General features: G+C 43.1%; 1 protein-coding gene and 1 pseudogene across 8 annotated transcripts in view; both read left to right on the top strand.

Moving 5' to 3' along the window:
* The window catches only part of ITGB4 (integrin subunit beta 4), a 78,956-nt gene that overhangs the window by 15,554 nt on the left and 45,531 nt on the right, over positions 1–17,871 (top strand). For all 7 annotated transcript variants that reach the window (XM_081185068.1, XM_081185067.1, XM_081185071.1 and 4 more), the window contains exons 2-10: positions 3,773–3,861; positions 7,293–7,375; positions 8,651–8,752; positions 9,780–9,984; positions 10,427–10,523; positions 11,552–11,723; positions 13,148–13,411; positions 16,325–16,414; positions 16,730–16,852. In XM_081185068.1, the coding sequence (XP_081041194.1) occupies positions 3,783–3,861; positions 7,293–7,375; positions 8,651–8,752; positions 9,780–9,984; positions 10,427–10,523; positions 11,552–11,723; positions 13,148–13,411; positions 16,325–16,414; positions 16,730–16,852 (1,215 nt within the window). In that variant the 5' untranslated portion in view covers positions 3,773–3,782. The remainder of the gene's footprint in view (positions 1–3,772; positions 3,862–7,292; positions 7,376–8,650; positions 8,753–9,779; positions 9,985–10,426; positions 10,524–11,551; positions 11,724–13,147; positions 13,412–16,324; positions 16,415–16,729; positions 16,853–17,871) is intronic.
* On the top strand, positions 3,953–5,329 carry LOC308579708 (Golgi reassembly-stacking protein 1 pseudogene; annotated as a pseudogene). The gene has a single exon. The product of its transcript is annotated as a Golgi reassembly-stacking protein 1 pseudogene (transcript).

The following is a 17,871-nucleotide window of genomic DNA, read 5'->3' as shown; positions in this document are numbered from 1 at the left end:
CCCCTGCAAGTTAAGGTATGCATAATAATATTTAGTAAATTTGACCTGTTAGACTGCTTCTTGCAAAAGAAAAAAGAATCTTCTTCTGCATCAAACATTGCAAACCTTGAGCTGCTAGATTAAGCAGACCTCCCTTTAAACACAAGTTGGAACCAGTTGATTATACCAGTGGTTTTCAACCAGTGTGCCGTGGCACCCTGGGGTGCCTTGAATTATGGTCAGGGGTGCCGCGGACAACACTGGCCTCTGTCCCTCTTTCCTCCCCTCCCCCTTTTGATGCCGTCTTGCGTCTTTTTCCCAAAGCCCTGGCTACAAGGTCTGCAGGTGGATGGGGCCCCTGGGGCTGGCCAGGGGGTGCTGGTTGCCAAGAGCTGAGGCAGCCTCAGAGTAAGGAAGCAAGTGGGTGAGGGAGCCCATCCAGCCGGTCTGCAAGCCCTTGCTTTTGGGAATGGACAGACATGTCCTCGGCCCCTGTGGGCAGTGTGAGGAGGCACCTCTCTTTGGGGTAGGGATGGGGGCAGCTAAGAGATCTGGGGTGGCCGCAGTGGCTGCCCGGAGGACTCCCAAGGAGAGGGGAGAGGAGAGGAGGCTGAGGGAACTCTCCGCAAGGGTGAGGGGCTGCCAGCTCTGCAGGCAAGGGGTGACATAACTGGGCTCCTGAGCCCCACGGGGGTCCCGCAGAAAGAATGTAGTTGGTCAAGGGAGCCGTGGACTCAAAAAGGTTGAAAACCTGGATTATACTATCAGCAGCACCAGGTAGCAACACACTGGGCCACCCTTTTGGGGTTGCACGCACAGGATTTGTGTGTTTTAATACCACACCCCTGCACGAATGAAACTTGTCCACAGAAAAACAGCATGTCAAGGAGATGAGTTCAGCAGTGGCATTTTCCCTGACATGCTATGTTTCTGTGTGAAGAGCAGGATGCTTTTTTGTGGTACAGTTCAGGAAGGCTTTACTGTGATTCCGCTGATTGTATAATCTGACTCTTACACAGTGTCAGAAATAGAGAAGTGCTTACAGAGAAGGCAGCCAAGAGAAAGGATGAATTATCAGTGACTTTATATTGGGTTGCTTTCGAAGCTTCTTTTAGCTCTTCTAGAGCCATGCCAGCTTCCGACAAGCCAACTTGGCTGTGCCTCTTTGGTCTAGCAGCTGTGATGGAAGTGAGCAGAGACAGATGGGGTTCTCACCAAACATGGAGCATCAGCAAAATATTTCATCAACATTCAATACTGAACTTAGAGTATAATATGAGCATTCCAGGAGCGGGGGAGGTAATCTACTTTAATCACTACATAGTAAACTCTTGGTATTGGGATGCTGGTGGCGCTGTGGTCTAAACCACTGAGCCTAGGGCTTGCCAATCAGAAGGTTGGCGGTTCGAATCCCCACAACAGGGTGAGCTCCTGTTGTTCAGTCCCTGCTCCTGTCAACCTAGCAGTTCAAATGCATGTCAAAGTGCAAGTAGATAAATAGCTACCGCTCCAGCGGGAAGGTAAACAGCGTTTCCGTGCTCTGCTCTGGTTCGCCAGAAGCGGCTTAGTCACGCTGGCCACATGACCCGGAAGCTGTACGCCAGCTCCCTCGGCCAGTAAAGCGAGATGAGCACCGCAACCCCAGAGTCGTCTGCGACTGGACCTAACGGGCAGGGGTCCCTTTACCTAAACTCTTGGTATTAGCATTGACTGATCTTTCAGTAGCTTCATAATCAAGTGCCACCACTTCTTTGCAAAACGGCTGATGATGCTTTTCTAAAATTTGGAGTAGTTTATAAGAACAGTAAGCTAAAGCAAAAACAACAACAAAGATAAAGTTAAAAACAAAAGGATTATGTAAAATAGCAATATTAGCAGCAATTGAACTTCAAAGCAACAATTGCAAAAGCAAGAATCGCAAAATCTCTTATAGGCTGCCATATGGAATTTCCTGGACATCCGGCTGTCAGAAACAGTGTCCAGGTGGAAATCGCTGAAAACTGCAGGAAAATCCATACGTATGGCAACCCTTAAAAATAGCTCCAAAACTACTTTAAAAAAAAAGTTTTCCAAAAAAAGGTCAGCAACCGGATTTTCACTTTTTGAAATATGGCAACCCTATTTGTCTATGGTAGTCTTCAGGTGTTGGTGCTACATAGGCCTTCACAATCACCTTAAACCCACCCCAGCTCCTTTTTAAAGTATTATCTCCACTGCAGAAGTCTTAACCATTCCTCCATACAACTTCCATGTGGACACTCTCATATTAGCACTTTTCTTGCAAGTCTGATATAATCACATGGATAGTATTATTCATGTGAACTGGCCCAGTGATTCTGTAGTCTCACTGTCCCATGTGCACCATTTTGTATTGGGCCTGGAATCCACCCTTTTATTCCATTTAAAAAGAAAATCCAGTTTCTAGCCCTTCACACCTGTGAAAAGAGGTTTGCAAGTAAGCAATGCTTTGGGGGGATTTATAGCATAATAAATTATGGAATACACACACACACACACACACACACACACACACACACACACACAATATGTGCAGGTAAGATAATTCAAGTGCTACTTTTTGGCACACACATATATAGTTTAGATGAAAGACAGCCTTGCAGACACCTGTGGTTGTTGACTAAAGACTCTTAAAGAGATTCCATGCTGCTTCAACCGCATACCCATGCTGACTGTCTCAGGTTATTCCCAGGTCACTTGTGTTTGTAACAGGGAATAATGCTCTCTAGACGCCTCCAGACATACCAGTAGTATTAATCCGGCTAGTCTTTTGCATGATCAATTGTGAGAAGGAGGTGAGTCAAACACAGATTTTACCACCAGAGTTCCCCCCCCCCCCCACTTTGAACCCACATTGCTTGATTATTGAACACCTGCACAACAATCATAGACTAAAGTTGTAAAAGGAACACAATGACTCCTGCTGTATCAGACCAAAGGTCAATCTACTCCAGCATCCTGTTTGCAAAAGTGGTCACTCAGATGTTTCTTAGAAGCTCACAAACAGGACATGAAGACAGCAGCTCTCTGCTGGTGTTTGTTCCCTGCATCTAAGTGGTACCCACTGAGCTGGTTTACATGTAACACTAAGCCAAACCATGACTTAACACGAATGCTTGAGCATGGAGGCTCCTGGAGAGGAGATTGCAGTTGATTGCAGCCACTTTACTCCTCCTCTGTTCAAACCGCTGCTTCCCTGCAGTGAGCTAAGCCATGGTTTGACTTGGCACGTCATCCAAATCCAAGTGTGTGGTTTATCTCCTACAGGCAAGCCATGAGCAATAAGGCACAGAACAAACCTTCATCTATACGTAGAAACTGTCCTGTGCAAAGGTTATAGAAATCTGTGCCCTATATTGCCCTCTATTTTGTCAATACGTTCCTTCTTTTTCTGGTGATGCCTAAGTGACCAGCTCACCTGTAGACAGACCTATCCTCCATAAAGGTATCTAACTTTTTGGAAGTCATGTAAGCTAGGTGACTCGTTAGGCTAGTGAATTTTATGTTAAAACATTGCTTATGTGAAAAAGTTATTTAGGAATGTTGCCAAAATATTTATGGATAATTTGCTGTAGTCAGAGGTAGTATTCAATTAAGTTTAACCATGAGAATAAATGAACATGACTAAGTTAGTTCCATTAATTTCAACGGGTTTACTCTGATTAAAACATAGTTGAATACAAGAGAACAGGAACATAGGAATTGTTGGCTGGGACTAGGCTTGCCTAGCTCTCATGCTGGTGATTGTGACTGACTGTTGACTGTTGAATTTCAGGAATAAAAGAATGGACAAGACACTACAAAGGACTTTGCTTCGGCTGTTGCTGTTATCACTGCTTCATACCTTGAGCCAAGGAAACAGAAGTAAGTTCCACATATATTATAGATTTCCCTTTACCGCCAAACAGTGCTATTGTTTTCAATCCACTGATAGATAAACAAATTGGCGAGTCGGCGCTGCAGCGTTGGAACTTGGCAGCGGCGGCTGAGGGAGGATGAGGATGACGTCGCCGGTGTCGCCTCCGAGCTCCTGAGGTGGCCCTCATGGGGCTGGGCTCCAGCTCCGAAGTCCCCGACGGGGGCTCCGAGGGATATCATGTTCAGGAAAACTCCCCTGCTCAGCAGGCTGGACTGGAGCCATTCTTTGATTTCATCCTCACAATAGGACACACCAGACTGAACAAAGAAGGGGACATCTTAAAAGATTTGCTGAAAGCCAATGTTGAGAAGGCTGTGAAACTGGAGGTGTACAACATTAAAACGATGAAAGTGCGTGAAGTGGAGGTGGTCCCCAGCAACATGTGGGGAGGGCAGGGGCTCCTGGGAGCCAGCGTGAGGTTCTGTAGCTTCCAAAGAGCCAATGAGCATGTGTGGCATGTGCTGGATGTGGAACCGGCTTCCCCAGCAGCGCTGGCTGGCCTGCAGCCGCACACTGATTATATTGTTGGATCGGATCAGATACTGCAGGAGTCTGAAGATTTTTTCTCATTGATTGAAACCCATGAGGGGAAGCCCTTGAAACTGATGGTCTATAACACAGAAGCTGATTCCTGTCGAGAGGTTTTTGTAACCCCCAATGGAGCCTGGGGTGGAGAAGGGAGGTTTAGGGTGCGGCATTGGATATGGATATTTGCACAGAATTCCAACACAGCCTTCTATACCAAAGAAAAAGGCAGAAGCTGGTCCTCCTTCTCCTTTGCCCTTGGGAGACACACCTCCTGAACCACCAACCAATGGCTATACAGAGGCTCCTCTGTTAGCACCAAACTCCCAAAGCGAAGAACCTGCAAGCTTAGAGTACAGCACTGATCAAAGTGTAAATATGTATTCAGTAGAAAATTCTCTACAGCCTCCTCCTCCTGTGCAGAGAGTCATGGATCCAGGTTTTATAGATATGTCTGGAGCTTCTTTTCCTGAATTAATTGTCTTAGTGAAAACAGTCAAGGTGCCTTCCGCTGCTTCTTTCAACTTGCCAGACACTGTTGCAGCAACTGATAGCTTGGTATCTAACAGCGGAATTGATTCACACTTTGACCAGGCCTCTATTCCAGTTTCTGAAGATTCAGTATCTTATGCAGAGGGCTCAAGTCCTCAGCCAGAGTTGGATTCAGTTTCTGTTTTGCCATCCTTTCCTGTGGATATCTCTGTAAATGCAACATCTAAAGCTGATGGTGGTGCTCAAGAAACACTTCTGCTTTTAGATGGGACTGAGAGCTCGCAAATGACCAAAGCTTTACAACCTTTACAAATTGACAGAAGAAACTGCACAGATCTAGTGCTAAAAGTGACAGCACTTGCTATCAGCTGTAAGGACATTGGTACCAGACAATAAGGCTTTTGATACCCAGTGACATCCATTGTATTGCTATATTACAGTAATACTGCAAGAATTCAAGTTGTTTCCAGTGACCTTGAGCCAGCCTTTTATTGTCTGATAGGTTTCAACATCTGCAACTACTGCTCAGCAATAACACTGATAATTTGACTTGGAATAAGTTCTTTTAAAATGCTGTTTTGTGTGAAGAGTTTGCTGTCTGCCCAAAAGCTAATAGCAAGACTTTTAGTTTTTTTTTAAAAAATACAGCTAGTAAGCACACAGTGGCTTGATTTTAGTAGAACCTTTTAGCCCTCTTTCTAGGTTTCAATTTTAATTGTGACAGCTGTTCACCTTGATTTTATATGTCAAAATATTTAATGTTTAAAATTCCCAAATGACGCTTTACAATTTGACTCTCTCTGGGCACCCATGTAGAAGAGGCTAATTTGTTTTCAACTTCCAAGGCTGCAATCCAGGTTACAGTGCTTCCTTGCAGAAGAGCTGCTACAGTACTCTTTAACTCCATCCCTGGCACGTGCAGGTGGGATGGCATAGCCCCCACAATCCTCCTCCTCTAGTCAATGCCACATTAAAGTTATCTGGGAGACAGGGAGGTGCATGCAGACCTCTTGACTATACACATGCCAAGGAAGTAGGAAATGAACCCAAACAGCTACTTCATTCTCCTGTTGGATACCTTACTTGTTAGAAATCTCTCTTGAAAGAATAGTTTCAAGGTGAACGTAAGCAACATATAGTTTTATACTTGGGGTTAGATGTGGCTGAAATATTTCTTCTGAGCCTCTGCAAATTAAAGGTGACGATTCTAAACATGCATGCATGGTAAATTAATTGAATTTCAATTTTTATTTTCAAATTAAGTGTGTTCTAATGACAGGTAGGTGTTGACTTGAGCAAATAAGCTAATATCATGTAGGATTGTACCCGATGGTGAGACTGTTGCTTTTTAGGGAGGCTGATTTCTCTCCTGAGCTCTGAACATGGCTTTATTCAACATGAATAACAGATGTTCTATATCACACTAGCTGTGTTGAATGGTATATTTCAAAATGGTTTTTGATTCTCTGCTTCTGTTTGTTGAAGATTAAAAATAAACCATTTTTGGGGGGGGGGAGATAAACAAATTGGCGCCATTTTCTGGGATGTGTCTTGATGCTCTGCAAGAAAGATGGTGGAAAGATCGATTATTGTCTTCCTGCGCAACACTGAGTAGGCATAATATATCTCATTTCTAGGCAGAATAATTACAAAATATAGTGGGCTTAATAGACGGTGCAGACAGTTCAGGGCAGTGGCTAAAAGTCTATTTTTGGCATTGTATGTAATGCATGAACCCAGCCTTCCGCAACCTGACACCTTCCATAAGGTTTGGACTCCAAATCCATCATCCCCAATCAGCATGGCCAACGGTTGTAATCCAAAACATCTGAAGGGCACTAGGACAGGGAAGGCTGGTACCTATGATTTAGATCCGCAGTTGCAAAACGAAACAAGCTTATTCCTGCAGGTCAAATTGGTATCTGTATTCTCCTTGTATTGCATTTCTCACCTGAAATTCTTCTTATCTGCACCAAAGCCATGAGTAACGTTTTCACAATGGCCCAGTTCACATATAATACTAAGCCGAACTATGGCTAAATGTGAATGTGGGAGTCTGCAAGTGCGTGGAGCAAACATCTTGGCCATCTCACTCCTCTCCCATTTCTCCTGCTTCCATGGTACCTGGAGTTAAGTCATGGTTTGGCTTAGCATTACATCTGAACCTGGGCTCATGGTTTGTCTCACTGCTAACAAACCACGAGCTGTAATTAAGATTTGTTCTTGACTAACATTGTGTGTGTCCTGCAAAGGAAATGAGAAGAGAGCCAGAATGGGACTAAGACAGAGTCCCCTTCTTTCTCCATTGCTAGACCAGTCTGGTTTCCTGTGTTTCTGACTTGTTGCTCTTGTCTCCTAGATAACCGTTGTGTGGCTTCCAGGGCAAAAAGCTGCACTGAGTGTATCCAAGTGAGCAAGGACTGCTCTTTTTGCAGTGATGAGGTAGGAGCTTTTTATAACTGTTGGATTGTTGTCTTGATGCATACACATCTCAAAGTTCCAAATTTCACCTGAGTTTTGGCCACAATCTCACAGCCTCCAGTGCTGCATTCCTGGGCAATATCAATCCTGATTACACATGTGATGTGTGTTGAGCCTCTACTCTTATGGTCCTGCTGACTCTAATGTACCTGTATGCCTTTGGATGGGGATGCATAACGTTTAGTTTCATCCCTCTCACTTCTAAATAGATTATTGCTCTACACACTCTAAGGTGCCCTTGACATGCGCGTGCTTATCATTTGACAACTACAACATCAAGTACTAATTTGTATGTGTGTATGAGCAAACAGAAGTTTCATATCACTTCAAACACAATTCTCTTCAGTGGGCTAAATTCGCACATTAAGGCTGCAATCATAACCACCATAGTTAACCTGAGAGTAAGCCTTATCAGATTCAGTGGGACTCATTTCTGAGTACACATGATTTTGGAATACAGCCTAAACTGCTACTCCTCAAATGTTACAACTAAATTGCAGGGTTAGTTCATACAGTGTGTGTAAATTACTTGAGTGTAGTCTTCCCCAGTGTCCAGCATCCCCAGCCAGCAGGATCAAGGGTTAAGGTTGATGTGGATTGTCTTCCAACAACATTTGAAGATCAAAGGTTGGGGAAAGCTGATTAGTGCCTCAGTGATTGGTAGCGGAATTGCATCCCATCCCCCCCCCCATTAAAAGCACTGTGTGAGAGAGATGATGTGAATTTTCCAGCTCTGATGTTCCAGGTTGTAGCCAGGTGGTATGTTAGTGTCATATAGAGTAAGGTTGGAGAGCAAAAACTTGGATTTACAATCATACCTTGGATCTCAAACGCCTTGGCTCCTGAACAAATCTGCTCCCGATCGATCGAAACCTGGAAGTGAGTATTCCGGTTTTCAAACAATTTTCGGAAGCCAAACGTCAGGCGCAGCTTCCACAGCTTCCAATTGGCTGCAGGATGCCGCGCCTTTGTTTCCAAAGGGTTCCGGGAATTGAACGGACTCCCAGAACGCATTCTGTTCGAGAACCAAGGTACGACTGTACTCTCTTCACACTGTTGCAAACCTACCTCTCTTAAGTTGCAGTTACAGGTAGACGTAGGAATTTCTCATGGGACCACTACATCCTACCCTCAGTCTAACATGGAGGCAGATAGTAAGGTAAATACTTAAAAATAGAGAATAGCATGTATTTTCTAAATGTGTGTGTCATTGTTATACAATTTCTTTTGCCCTAGAACTTCAAAGAGTCCCGCTGTGATTTCAAAGACAACCTATTAAGATACGGATGCAGTCAGACCAGCATAGTCTTCATGGAAGGAGAGATGCTAACAAAATCGGTGAGTGGAGAGGAAGTCATGTAAAGACGGGATTTGTTATTGTTGTTTAGTCGTTTAGTTGTGTCCGACTCTTTGTGACCCCATGGACCAGAGCACGCCAGGCACTCCTGTCTTCTATTGCCTCTTGCAGTTTGGTCAAACTCATGCTGGTAGCTTCGAGAACGCTGTCCAACCATCTCGTCCTCTCTCGTCCTCTTCTCCTTGTGCCCTCAATCTTTCCCAACATCAGGGTCTTTTCCAGGGAGTCTTCTCTTCTCATGAGGTGGCCAAAGTATTAGAGCCTCAGCTTCAGGATTTGTCCTTCCAGTAAGCACTCAGGGCTGATTTCCTTCAGAATGGATAGGTTTGATCTTCTTGCAGTCCATGGGACTCTCAAGTGTATCCTCCAGCACCATAATTCAAAAGCATAAATTCTTCAGCGAAAAGCCTTCTTTATGGTCCATCTCTCACTTCCATACATCACTATTGGGAAAACCATAGCTTTAACTATAGGGACCTTTGTCGGTAAGGTGATGGGCTACAGACATAATAAAACAATTCCACACACCTGAATCGCTGTCTAGAATTGCCAAAAGCCGAGTTTGCTTGGACAGCCTCCCTAACATCTTTTTCTAAGTCAATAGGCTTAAGGGGAGGGTTACATAATTGGTCCAGACATCTTGTACATACATATAAATGACGTTTCTGTACACTCTGGCTTCCATCACTGTGTTCTGTTGCACCAGAAGCAGTTTAGTCGTGCTGGCCACATGACCCGGAAAGATGTCTGTGGACAGACACCAGCTCCCTCAACCTGAAGCAAAATGAGTGCCGCACCTCATAGTCACCTTTGCCTGGTGACACCTTAACCATCCAGGGGTTCTTTACCTTTACCTTTTTTACATACTTATAGGGTAGAAGCATTGTAAATTTAGTTAATCTCTTATTTGTCATGAATCAGCTCTCTCCCTCTCTGATCTGCTGTTAAAACAAAAAATGCAACATGACTGCTAAATCTTATGAGGATTACTGGTGTCTCCTCTGGCAGGAATTTAAGATTGATACATCTCTGAAGAAAACACAAGTATCCCCGCAGAACATAGCAATGAAGTTGAGAGCTGGTGAGGAAGCTAGCTTTGACGTGGATGTGTTTGAGCCCAGTGAATCTCCTGTGGACCTCTACATTCTCATGGACTTTTCCTATTCCATGCGTGACGACTTGGACAACCTTAAAACAATGGGCCAACAACTGGGTGAGAATTAAAAACTTATAAGCTGTGGGAAACAGCGGTCTGCAACGTCTGAGTGCACTTGGCAAAAGACAGGGCTGGCCCTACCATTAGGCTGAATGAGGCAACCATCTCAGGCAGCAGATCCTGAGGAGCGGGGCATCCTTTTCCCTTTGTTGGGGGACAAAGGTGTGCGCACGCACCATAGAACCTCTTTTGAAGCCCCAAACTAGCCTGCTGCCCTCAGGTGCAATGGAAGTGTATTATGTAATCGGACTACATTGTGGGAAAGTATGTTTCAAGCAGAGGACTAAGGCTGCAATTCTAACCCCACTTACCTGGGAGCAACCCCCATCTAATTCAACAGGATTTATTTCTGAGCAGACATGGTTAGGATTGCAGCTTTAATCTAAGTGTGCCAGGACATCTTCACTTACTTGCTCCTTTCCCACTTTCTTCCTGCCAGCAAATTTTTTGACTCAGCTAACCAGTGATTATACTATTGGCTTTGGCAAGTTTGTGGATAAAGTTACAGCCCCACAGACAGATATGAGGCCTGAGAGGTAAGTGAAGGTGGTGCACCCAGGGGATATATTTGTGAATTAACTATTTAGGATCCATAGCTGCCTTCTTTGTTGTTTTTAGTGGGTGGGTGTGAAAGATATAAAGTGAATAAGCCTTGTAGCTTAAGCTAGCCTGTTTCTAATACCTATGACTATGCCCCTTCTCCAAACCGTGCTGTCTTACTTCATCATATCCATTCATGGCTGAATCTTGTGTATGTCAGTTGACTGACTCATGATGAATATCTGTTTTTAATATGTGTTCTTTCATTTTTCAACTTATTTTGCAAAACAGTTGTGCACCCCAAATATAAACGGGGGGGGGGGGATTACATTTATATCCCATCTTTCCTCCAAAACGAAGGAAAACAGTCGGTGTCTTTCTGCATCTGATGAAATCAACTTATGCCTAAGAACATTTTGGTCACAACTCATTTGTTAATTTTTACAGTGGTGCCCTGCAAGACGGAATTAATTCGTTCCGCAATTTTTGTCGTCTAGCGAATTTTTCGTCTTGCGAATCACGAAATCCCATAGGAATGCATTGAAAATCAATTAATGCGTTCCTATGGTCAAAAAAAGTTGAAACAAAGCCAAATTTGGTACAACAACAGTTTATTAACTGCTCTTTAAAGTCACACATACTGTAAAGAGCAGTTCAAAAATTGAAGGGAAAATAAATTAACTTTATAAACAAAACATGTCTTTGTTTTTAGACAAAGGAAACAAAGCCGCGAGACGTTTTCGTCTTGCGAAGCAAGCCCATAGGGAAATTTCGTCTTGCGAGGCAAATCGAAAACGGAAAAACCTTTCGTCTAGCGAGTTTTTTGTCTTGCGAGGCATTCGTCTTGCGAGGTACCACTGTATTTTTATTATTTTATTTTTGCTGTTTCAGCTCACATAATTAATTTTATTAAACTGTATGGCAGATGACCGAGGTCTTTCCCTACAAGATACAGAGGAGGTGTTTCTGATACCAACTTGCTGGTATTTGATTATAAAGCCTTTGCTATTCTTTTTACATTCAGACTCCGTGAGCCTTGGACTGGTGCTGACCCACCCTTCTCCTTTAAGAATGTCATCCGCCTAACCCATGATATCAATAAATTCAGCCAAGAGTTAATGATGGAGCAAATATCAGGGAACTTGGATGCCCCAGAAGGTGGATTTGATGCCATATTACAAACGGCTGTTTGCAAGGTGAGCCAAGAGGTCGCTGAAGAAGGCATAGAGAGATAAAGCAATTCACTGAGTGTAAGATGGATATGGGCCTTCTTAGCCCCTCATCAAGCTGTGAGATCAATGAGAATATTTAGGCCAAAGCTTTGCTTCAATTATCAGCGCATGGTAATGCTTGTGTCTTGCTAAAACCTGGCTGAGTTTTAGAATGGACTAGCTGTTATCAAGCCATAGCTAGAGTTAGAACATTACAGTTTAAATAAACTCCAAAATTTGTAGTTCAGCTGGAGCTTTATTGGGACCCACAACAGTGTGGCGAGTTCTCTAGAACTTTTCATCAAGCGGACAGTGAGAGATGAATGAGGGAAAATGAAAAACCAAAACTTATAAAAATTAGAATGATGAAGTAGCCATGAGGTCAGCTTGTAGACTCTTTTTCCAAGATAGAGAATGTAGACTGAATAAGTCCCTCCCAGGTGTAACAGATATCAGGTTACACACCTGGGATTCTAGGTGTATTTTATGTTTTATTTTCTGGAAATGTTTTGAAGATATAATTTTAAAAATGTTTAATTATTGCTTAACAATGATAATTATCAAATAATTGTTAATAATAATAATTGTTATTAAATAATAATTATTATTGAATTGTTACTTTAGTGTAAATGGTAAATGGTGTTTTAATTATGTACTATGGTTATTGTTTTTCAACTGCTATTGTGTTGTAAACCACTTTAGGTACAAACTTGTGAGAAATGTGCTGTATGCATAAAGATGGAGATAACAGTTTGATTAGCAGCTGAAAGACATATGAAGGTTAAAAATACAGTGGTACCTCAGATTAAGTACTTAATTCGTTCCGGAGGTCCGTTCTTAACCTGAAACTGTTCTTAACCTAAAGCACCACTTTAGCTAATGGGGCCTCCCGCTGCTGCTGCACCGCCGGAGCACAATTTCTGTACTCATCCTGAAGCAAAGTTCTTAACTTGAAGCACTATTTCTGGGTTAGCGGAGTCTGTAACCTGAAGCATATGTAACCTGAGGTACCACTGTAAATAAATACCAGAAGTGCTTTAGAATGGAAGCAGAACACATGGTGAATTCAGGGAGCTATACCTTGTCAATAGTTAAGAGATAAGAGCTGAGGCGACGAGATAAGAGAGAAGTGACCAGACACTGTCAACATCAGCACAAAAACAATTGATGAAGTTTCCAGACCTCTCAGCTAACCTTGGACTGGTCTGCAGTTGGAAGTGACACCCAGTGGCTGCAAGCTTTATTGATGTACCTAGAGAAGGGGTTGCCACAGAAACTTCTGCCATGGTGTGAATGTCCACAGCACTCTCCTCAACCTGTTTTTGGGGAACCAGCTTCACCATTCTGAGTAAATTAAATCCCTCCACAATGTTGAATCTACACCCTTTTGTTTTTCTCTTTGCCCACAGGACCAGATTGGCTGGCGGGAAGACAGCACTCACCTCCTGGTGTTCTCCACCGAGTCTGCCTTCCATTATGAAGCTGACGGTGCCAATGTCCTTGCAGGAATTATGAGGAGGAACGATGGATACTGCCATCTGAACAGGACAGGAAGTTACACCTTTGACACAAAGCAGGATTACCCCTCCGTACCCGCACTTGTGAAACTGCTGAGGCAGAGCAATATCATCCCCATATTTGCTGTCACCAACCACTCTTACGATTACTATGAGGTGAAAAATGACACTGGGAAGACAGTGGGTGTTGGGTGCTTGGATGGTGTCAGAGGAGAAACTGAGAGGTGTGTTTTTAAGCCACTGGCAGTTGACACTGGTCACCATTGCCTGCAGACAATGACCTTACAAGGAAGCCAGTTTAGGCATTTACTGCTGGACAAAAAGCTCTGCTCTCCTCCTCCAGCAGCAAAAGGGCTACATGATCTGACTAGGGAAAGGAGGCCATCAGTCATTGTTGTTTGGGAAATACACTTTGAAAGTTATCCAAGAATCCTTCAGCAGATGAGCTTTTTTCATTTTTTCAGCATCTCCTTAGTTTTCACATTGAAGTGGAGATATTGTGGGTTTTCACTGTCTTCTCTAGTATATGTCCAAATGTGCTTCTAGTGTTTTCTTTCATATGTTCCTCATCCTAGAAATGTTATTCTGCAGTTCACTTTCTTCTCTGTAAAACACTACACTATATTCCCATAGGAATATATGGGTAATGTGACTCAGCACACAGGTGTAGGAATCAATTACCTTCAGGTACTGCATATTTTCTCACCCAACAACTTGGTAACAGCAGAAACAAGAACATAGCCTATTTCAAAGCAGCTGTGCAATCTATTTTTGTAATCCAGTGGGGACACCCAGTGGTTAGTTGGATAATCCCAGTCAGGAATCAGACCAGGATATATTTTGTTTCACACAACAGATTTCCATCTGCAAATGGACCAAGCTACATGTTACTCCAAGAAATCCATGACTGATTATCTGATACGTTTTTTTGAAGAATATAGAACAAGCCCTACTGGATCAGACCTAAGGTCCATCTTAGTTAGCCTAAGGTTACCAGACATCCCCGTTTCCCAGGGACAGTCCCTGGATTTACAAATCAGTCCCCATACAAAATCCATTGAAGTTGAAAAGTGTCCCTGGATTCATTGGAAAAAATCTGGTAACCTTAAGCTAGCATCATGTTTCCTTCAGTGATCAGCCAGATGTTTCCAGGAAGCTAACCTGCAGGGCAAAAAGACAGTACAGCAGGTATGGAGAACATTTTATTCTCCCAGAAGTTTCTCCTCCCAGAAGTTCCTAAACTATAACTCCATGATCCCTAGCCATTGGCCATGATTGCTAGGGCTGATGGGAATTATAGTTCAGCAACATCTGGAGTGGCTTTAAGTTTCCCCACCCCCGCATCAGAGTGAACAAATGCTTTACAGTGGTACCTCGGGTTAAGTACTTAATTCGTTCCGGAGGTCCGTACTTAACCTGAAACTGTTCTTAACCTGAAGCACCACTTTAGCTAATGGGGCCTCCTGCTGCTGCCGCCGCACCACTGGAGCACGATTTCTGTTCTCATCCTGAAGCAAAGTTCTTAACCTGAAACACTATTTCTGGCTTAGCAGAGTCTGTAACCTGAAGCGTATGTAACCTGAAGTGTATGTAACCTGAGGTACCACTGTATCTTAAATCTAAGTCCTAGAAGGATAGGGGTTTGAGGGCCAAACTAGACATGTCAACTTTGCAAAGGAAATTAACTTGCATGCCGATTCTTATGAAAATAGCAGTCTTGGGGAAGGCTATGAGGATGGAGAGGGAAGGATTTAAATATTTCTCTTCCTGCCATGATCCTGGCAAAAAATAGCCTCTCCAAAGCTGCTATTTTCATTTCAAAGCAAGTTCCCATTGGTCCCACTGAAATGCACATTGCGGTTTCCAAGAGACGGTTTTGAGGATTGTGGCAAAAACAGAAAGAGTTAAACTTTCCCTTTCTCCCCAGCCCTCATGGTCTTGAGGCTGCTCAGGCTCCTCCTCGGCTACAGTTTCCGTAATAAAAAGCAGGTACATTAATTGCATTTATGCAATTAACATCACAGTTAGCTTGGCCCTAAGAATATTTTTTTTCTCTATCCACTTTCTCTATGCCATGGATAATTTAAATATTTTTCAATTAAAGATGCACAGAGAATGAGGGTATTTTAACTCCTTCCTTCCAGGCCATGTTCCCAGTCTAAAGCCCCTGCTAAGCTGCTATTTGTTCCATGGGGGGAAATTTCAGATGCGTGATACAGATTTGTGTTTTCCTCTTGAAAAGCAACTCACAGCTTGAGGGTGTTGGGCAGGGGATAGGGTCTAATGTCCCAGCCTTCACACCACTTTCCTAATTAAATTAGCACATGCACATACTGCTGTGTGTCTGTTTAAAAGACCAGTGGAAGAGCAGTCCTGGATCCTCATGGCATAATGTCTGCTTTGGCCCTAAGATTCTCAACCTTCATTGGACTTCACTGAGTGTTGGCTTGACCTACTGGCATGAGGCTCCCCAGGATAATTGCTAAGATGCTGCAACTAAAAGAGTGCATTGGCCGGTGTGGGTAGCATCTTCAGTTGGTATTATGACAGTTGCACTGGCTGCATACTAGCTTCCATGCTCGCTTCACTGTACTGGTGGTGACTGGTAAAGCCTTTCATGTCCTATCCCAAACAACTAGCCTCTGCCCACAAAGCCCCTTTTCTCCACCTGTTCATTAATATCAGCTAGGGAGGCCATTAATCAGAATGGCCTCTTTGAGATGGGTTAGAATGGGTACAGGATAGAACCATCCCTTCACAACAAGAGGTTTTGCTACTGTCTTTGAAATGCACATTCCATTGTAGAGACCCAACCCAGTGAAAATTAATCATAACTACATCCTGTTGAAATCAATGGGAAAACACCACAGCTAATATTTGCTTTGTTGTTGTGACCTGTGTCTAGTGTTTCTCAGCAGCAAAAATTCAACTACAGTAGTAAGATAAAGGTATATGCTCAGTTACTGTGTATAACAAGGTACTTAACTATGTTGTTTTCTCTGTTGTCCATTTAAGGTTGTAACAGAACTTAAATATTTAACTAATTCACTGCTTTTTCTTTTTTAATAGAAACTGCACACATATTTCCCAATTTCTGAAATTGGGAGGCTGCAAGAAGATTCCTCTAATATTGTGGACTTGATTCGTACGGCTTACAATGTAAGAGGCAACATCAGGAATCTGTCCTATCTAGGAATGGAAAAGAAATTCAATTTTGTGTGCATTTTAATGAGAAGCTGCATAATTTTCACTTCTGAAATCAATATGTGAACCAAAACACAGCTAGCCTTTGACATTTGTACTTCACTGAATTTTGCGGTGACAATACAACTCAAGGAGCAAATTAATAGAGCCATCCTCTGTGGACATGGTTGGACGTTATAATGTGCAAATCCTATTATTATAATCTAGGGAGAACCTCTGAATTTGGTATGTTTCAGTTCTATTAATTTATTCCCTCCCTGCCTTTCCTAGCGTATTAGTTCCAAGATGGACATTCGAGCTTTTGGCACCCCAAAAGCCATGAAAACAGAAATAACATCTGAGATGTATGAAAAGACAGAGTCTGGCTCATTCAATATTGTCCGTGGTGAAGTGGTAAGGCCTACCTCCCCTTTGTATTTCTGTCTTCCTCATTCACTCACTCTTGACAGGGCCAGGGCCGGCCCAGCCATTAGCCTAGTGGTGAAGTGACAGCATTGGCACCGATTTTAAGCGTGATCTCCCCCCAAATTGGCAAGAACTCACATGAAAGCCGTTCTGATGCCAGCACTGCTTCTCTGCCAGTAGCAGCAGTGGTAGGGTGGGTAGAGCAGGTGTAAGGAGCAGCAAATATGGCAGTGTTGGTGGCGGCAGCAGCAGAGCATGGCAGCACTTCCTGTTTTGCCTCAAATGGCAAAATGCGATGCACCATCCCTGACCTGGGCATTCAGATGATGGCACTGAGTCCAATTATTTCCAGAAGAATGGAAGAGTAGAGCAGCCTCCATAGATACAAATGGCTTTAGAGCTACTAATTGTTTGTAAATGGTGGCGTTTTGACATGGATGAAACACATATTCAACATGTATTCATCATAAGTGGTTGCTGCCATTTTAGGACCCCATTTATGTGTGTTTTATTAAATCAAACTTTTAATTAGCACTAAAATACTTTCCTTTTTTTAAATAAAGAAGTATAACTGTACAATGTTATAATGTCATGATGATATCTATCCATCCATCCCTTTCTGGTAACAATCATTAACCAGGTTGCTAAAAACGTGTTGTTGCTGCTTCTTCTTTGACAATCACTCATAGCCGAGTAAGATTGTCTTCCATGAACACAGTCTTCACAATGAGTCCATATGTGACTGTGGAGGCCAATTCTGGATCCACACATCCTTCCACATCAGGGACATAGGTTTTCGGGTGCGAGTTGATCATGGTTAGGGTTTGGCAAATGTGCCTTCCTCTTAGCACGTTTCTCTCTTTCATCTTGAGTTTGAGTGTCTTCAAAGTCCACGACACCTTTGGTAAAGGCTGTTCTCCAGTTGGAGCGCTCACAGGCCAGTGTTTCCCAGTTGTCGGTGTTTATACTTCAATTTTAAATTTGCCTTGAGAGAGTCTTTAAACCTC

The sequence above is a fragment of the Podarcis bocagei genome (assembly GCF_964188305.1).
Source record: "Podarcis bocagei genome assembly, chromosome: 2".
NCBI lineage: Eukaryota > Metazoa > Chordata > Lepidosauria > Squamata > Lacertidae > Podarcis > Podarcis bocagei.
This window is presented reverse-complemented; position numbering and strand designations above follow the sequence as displayed.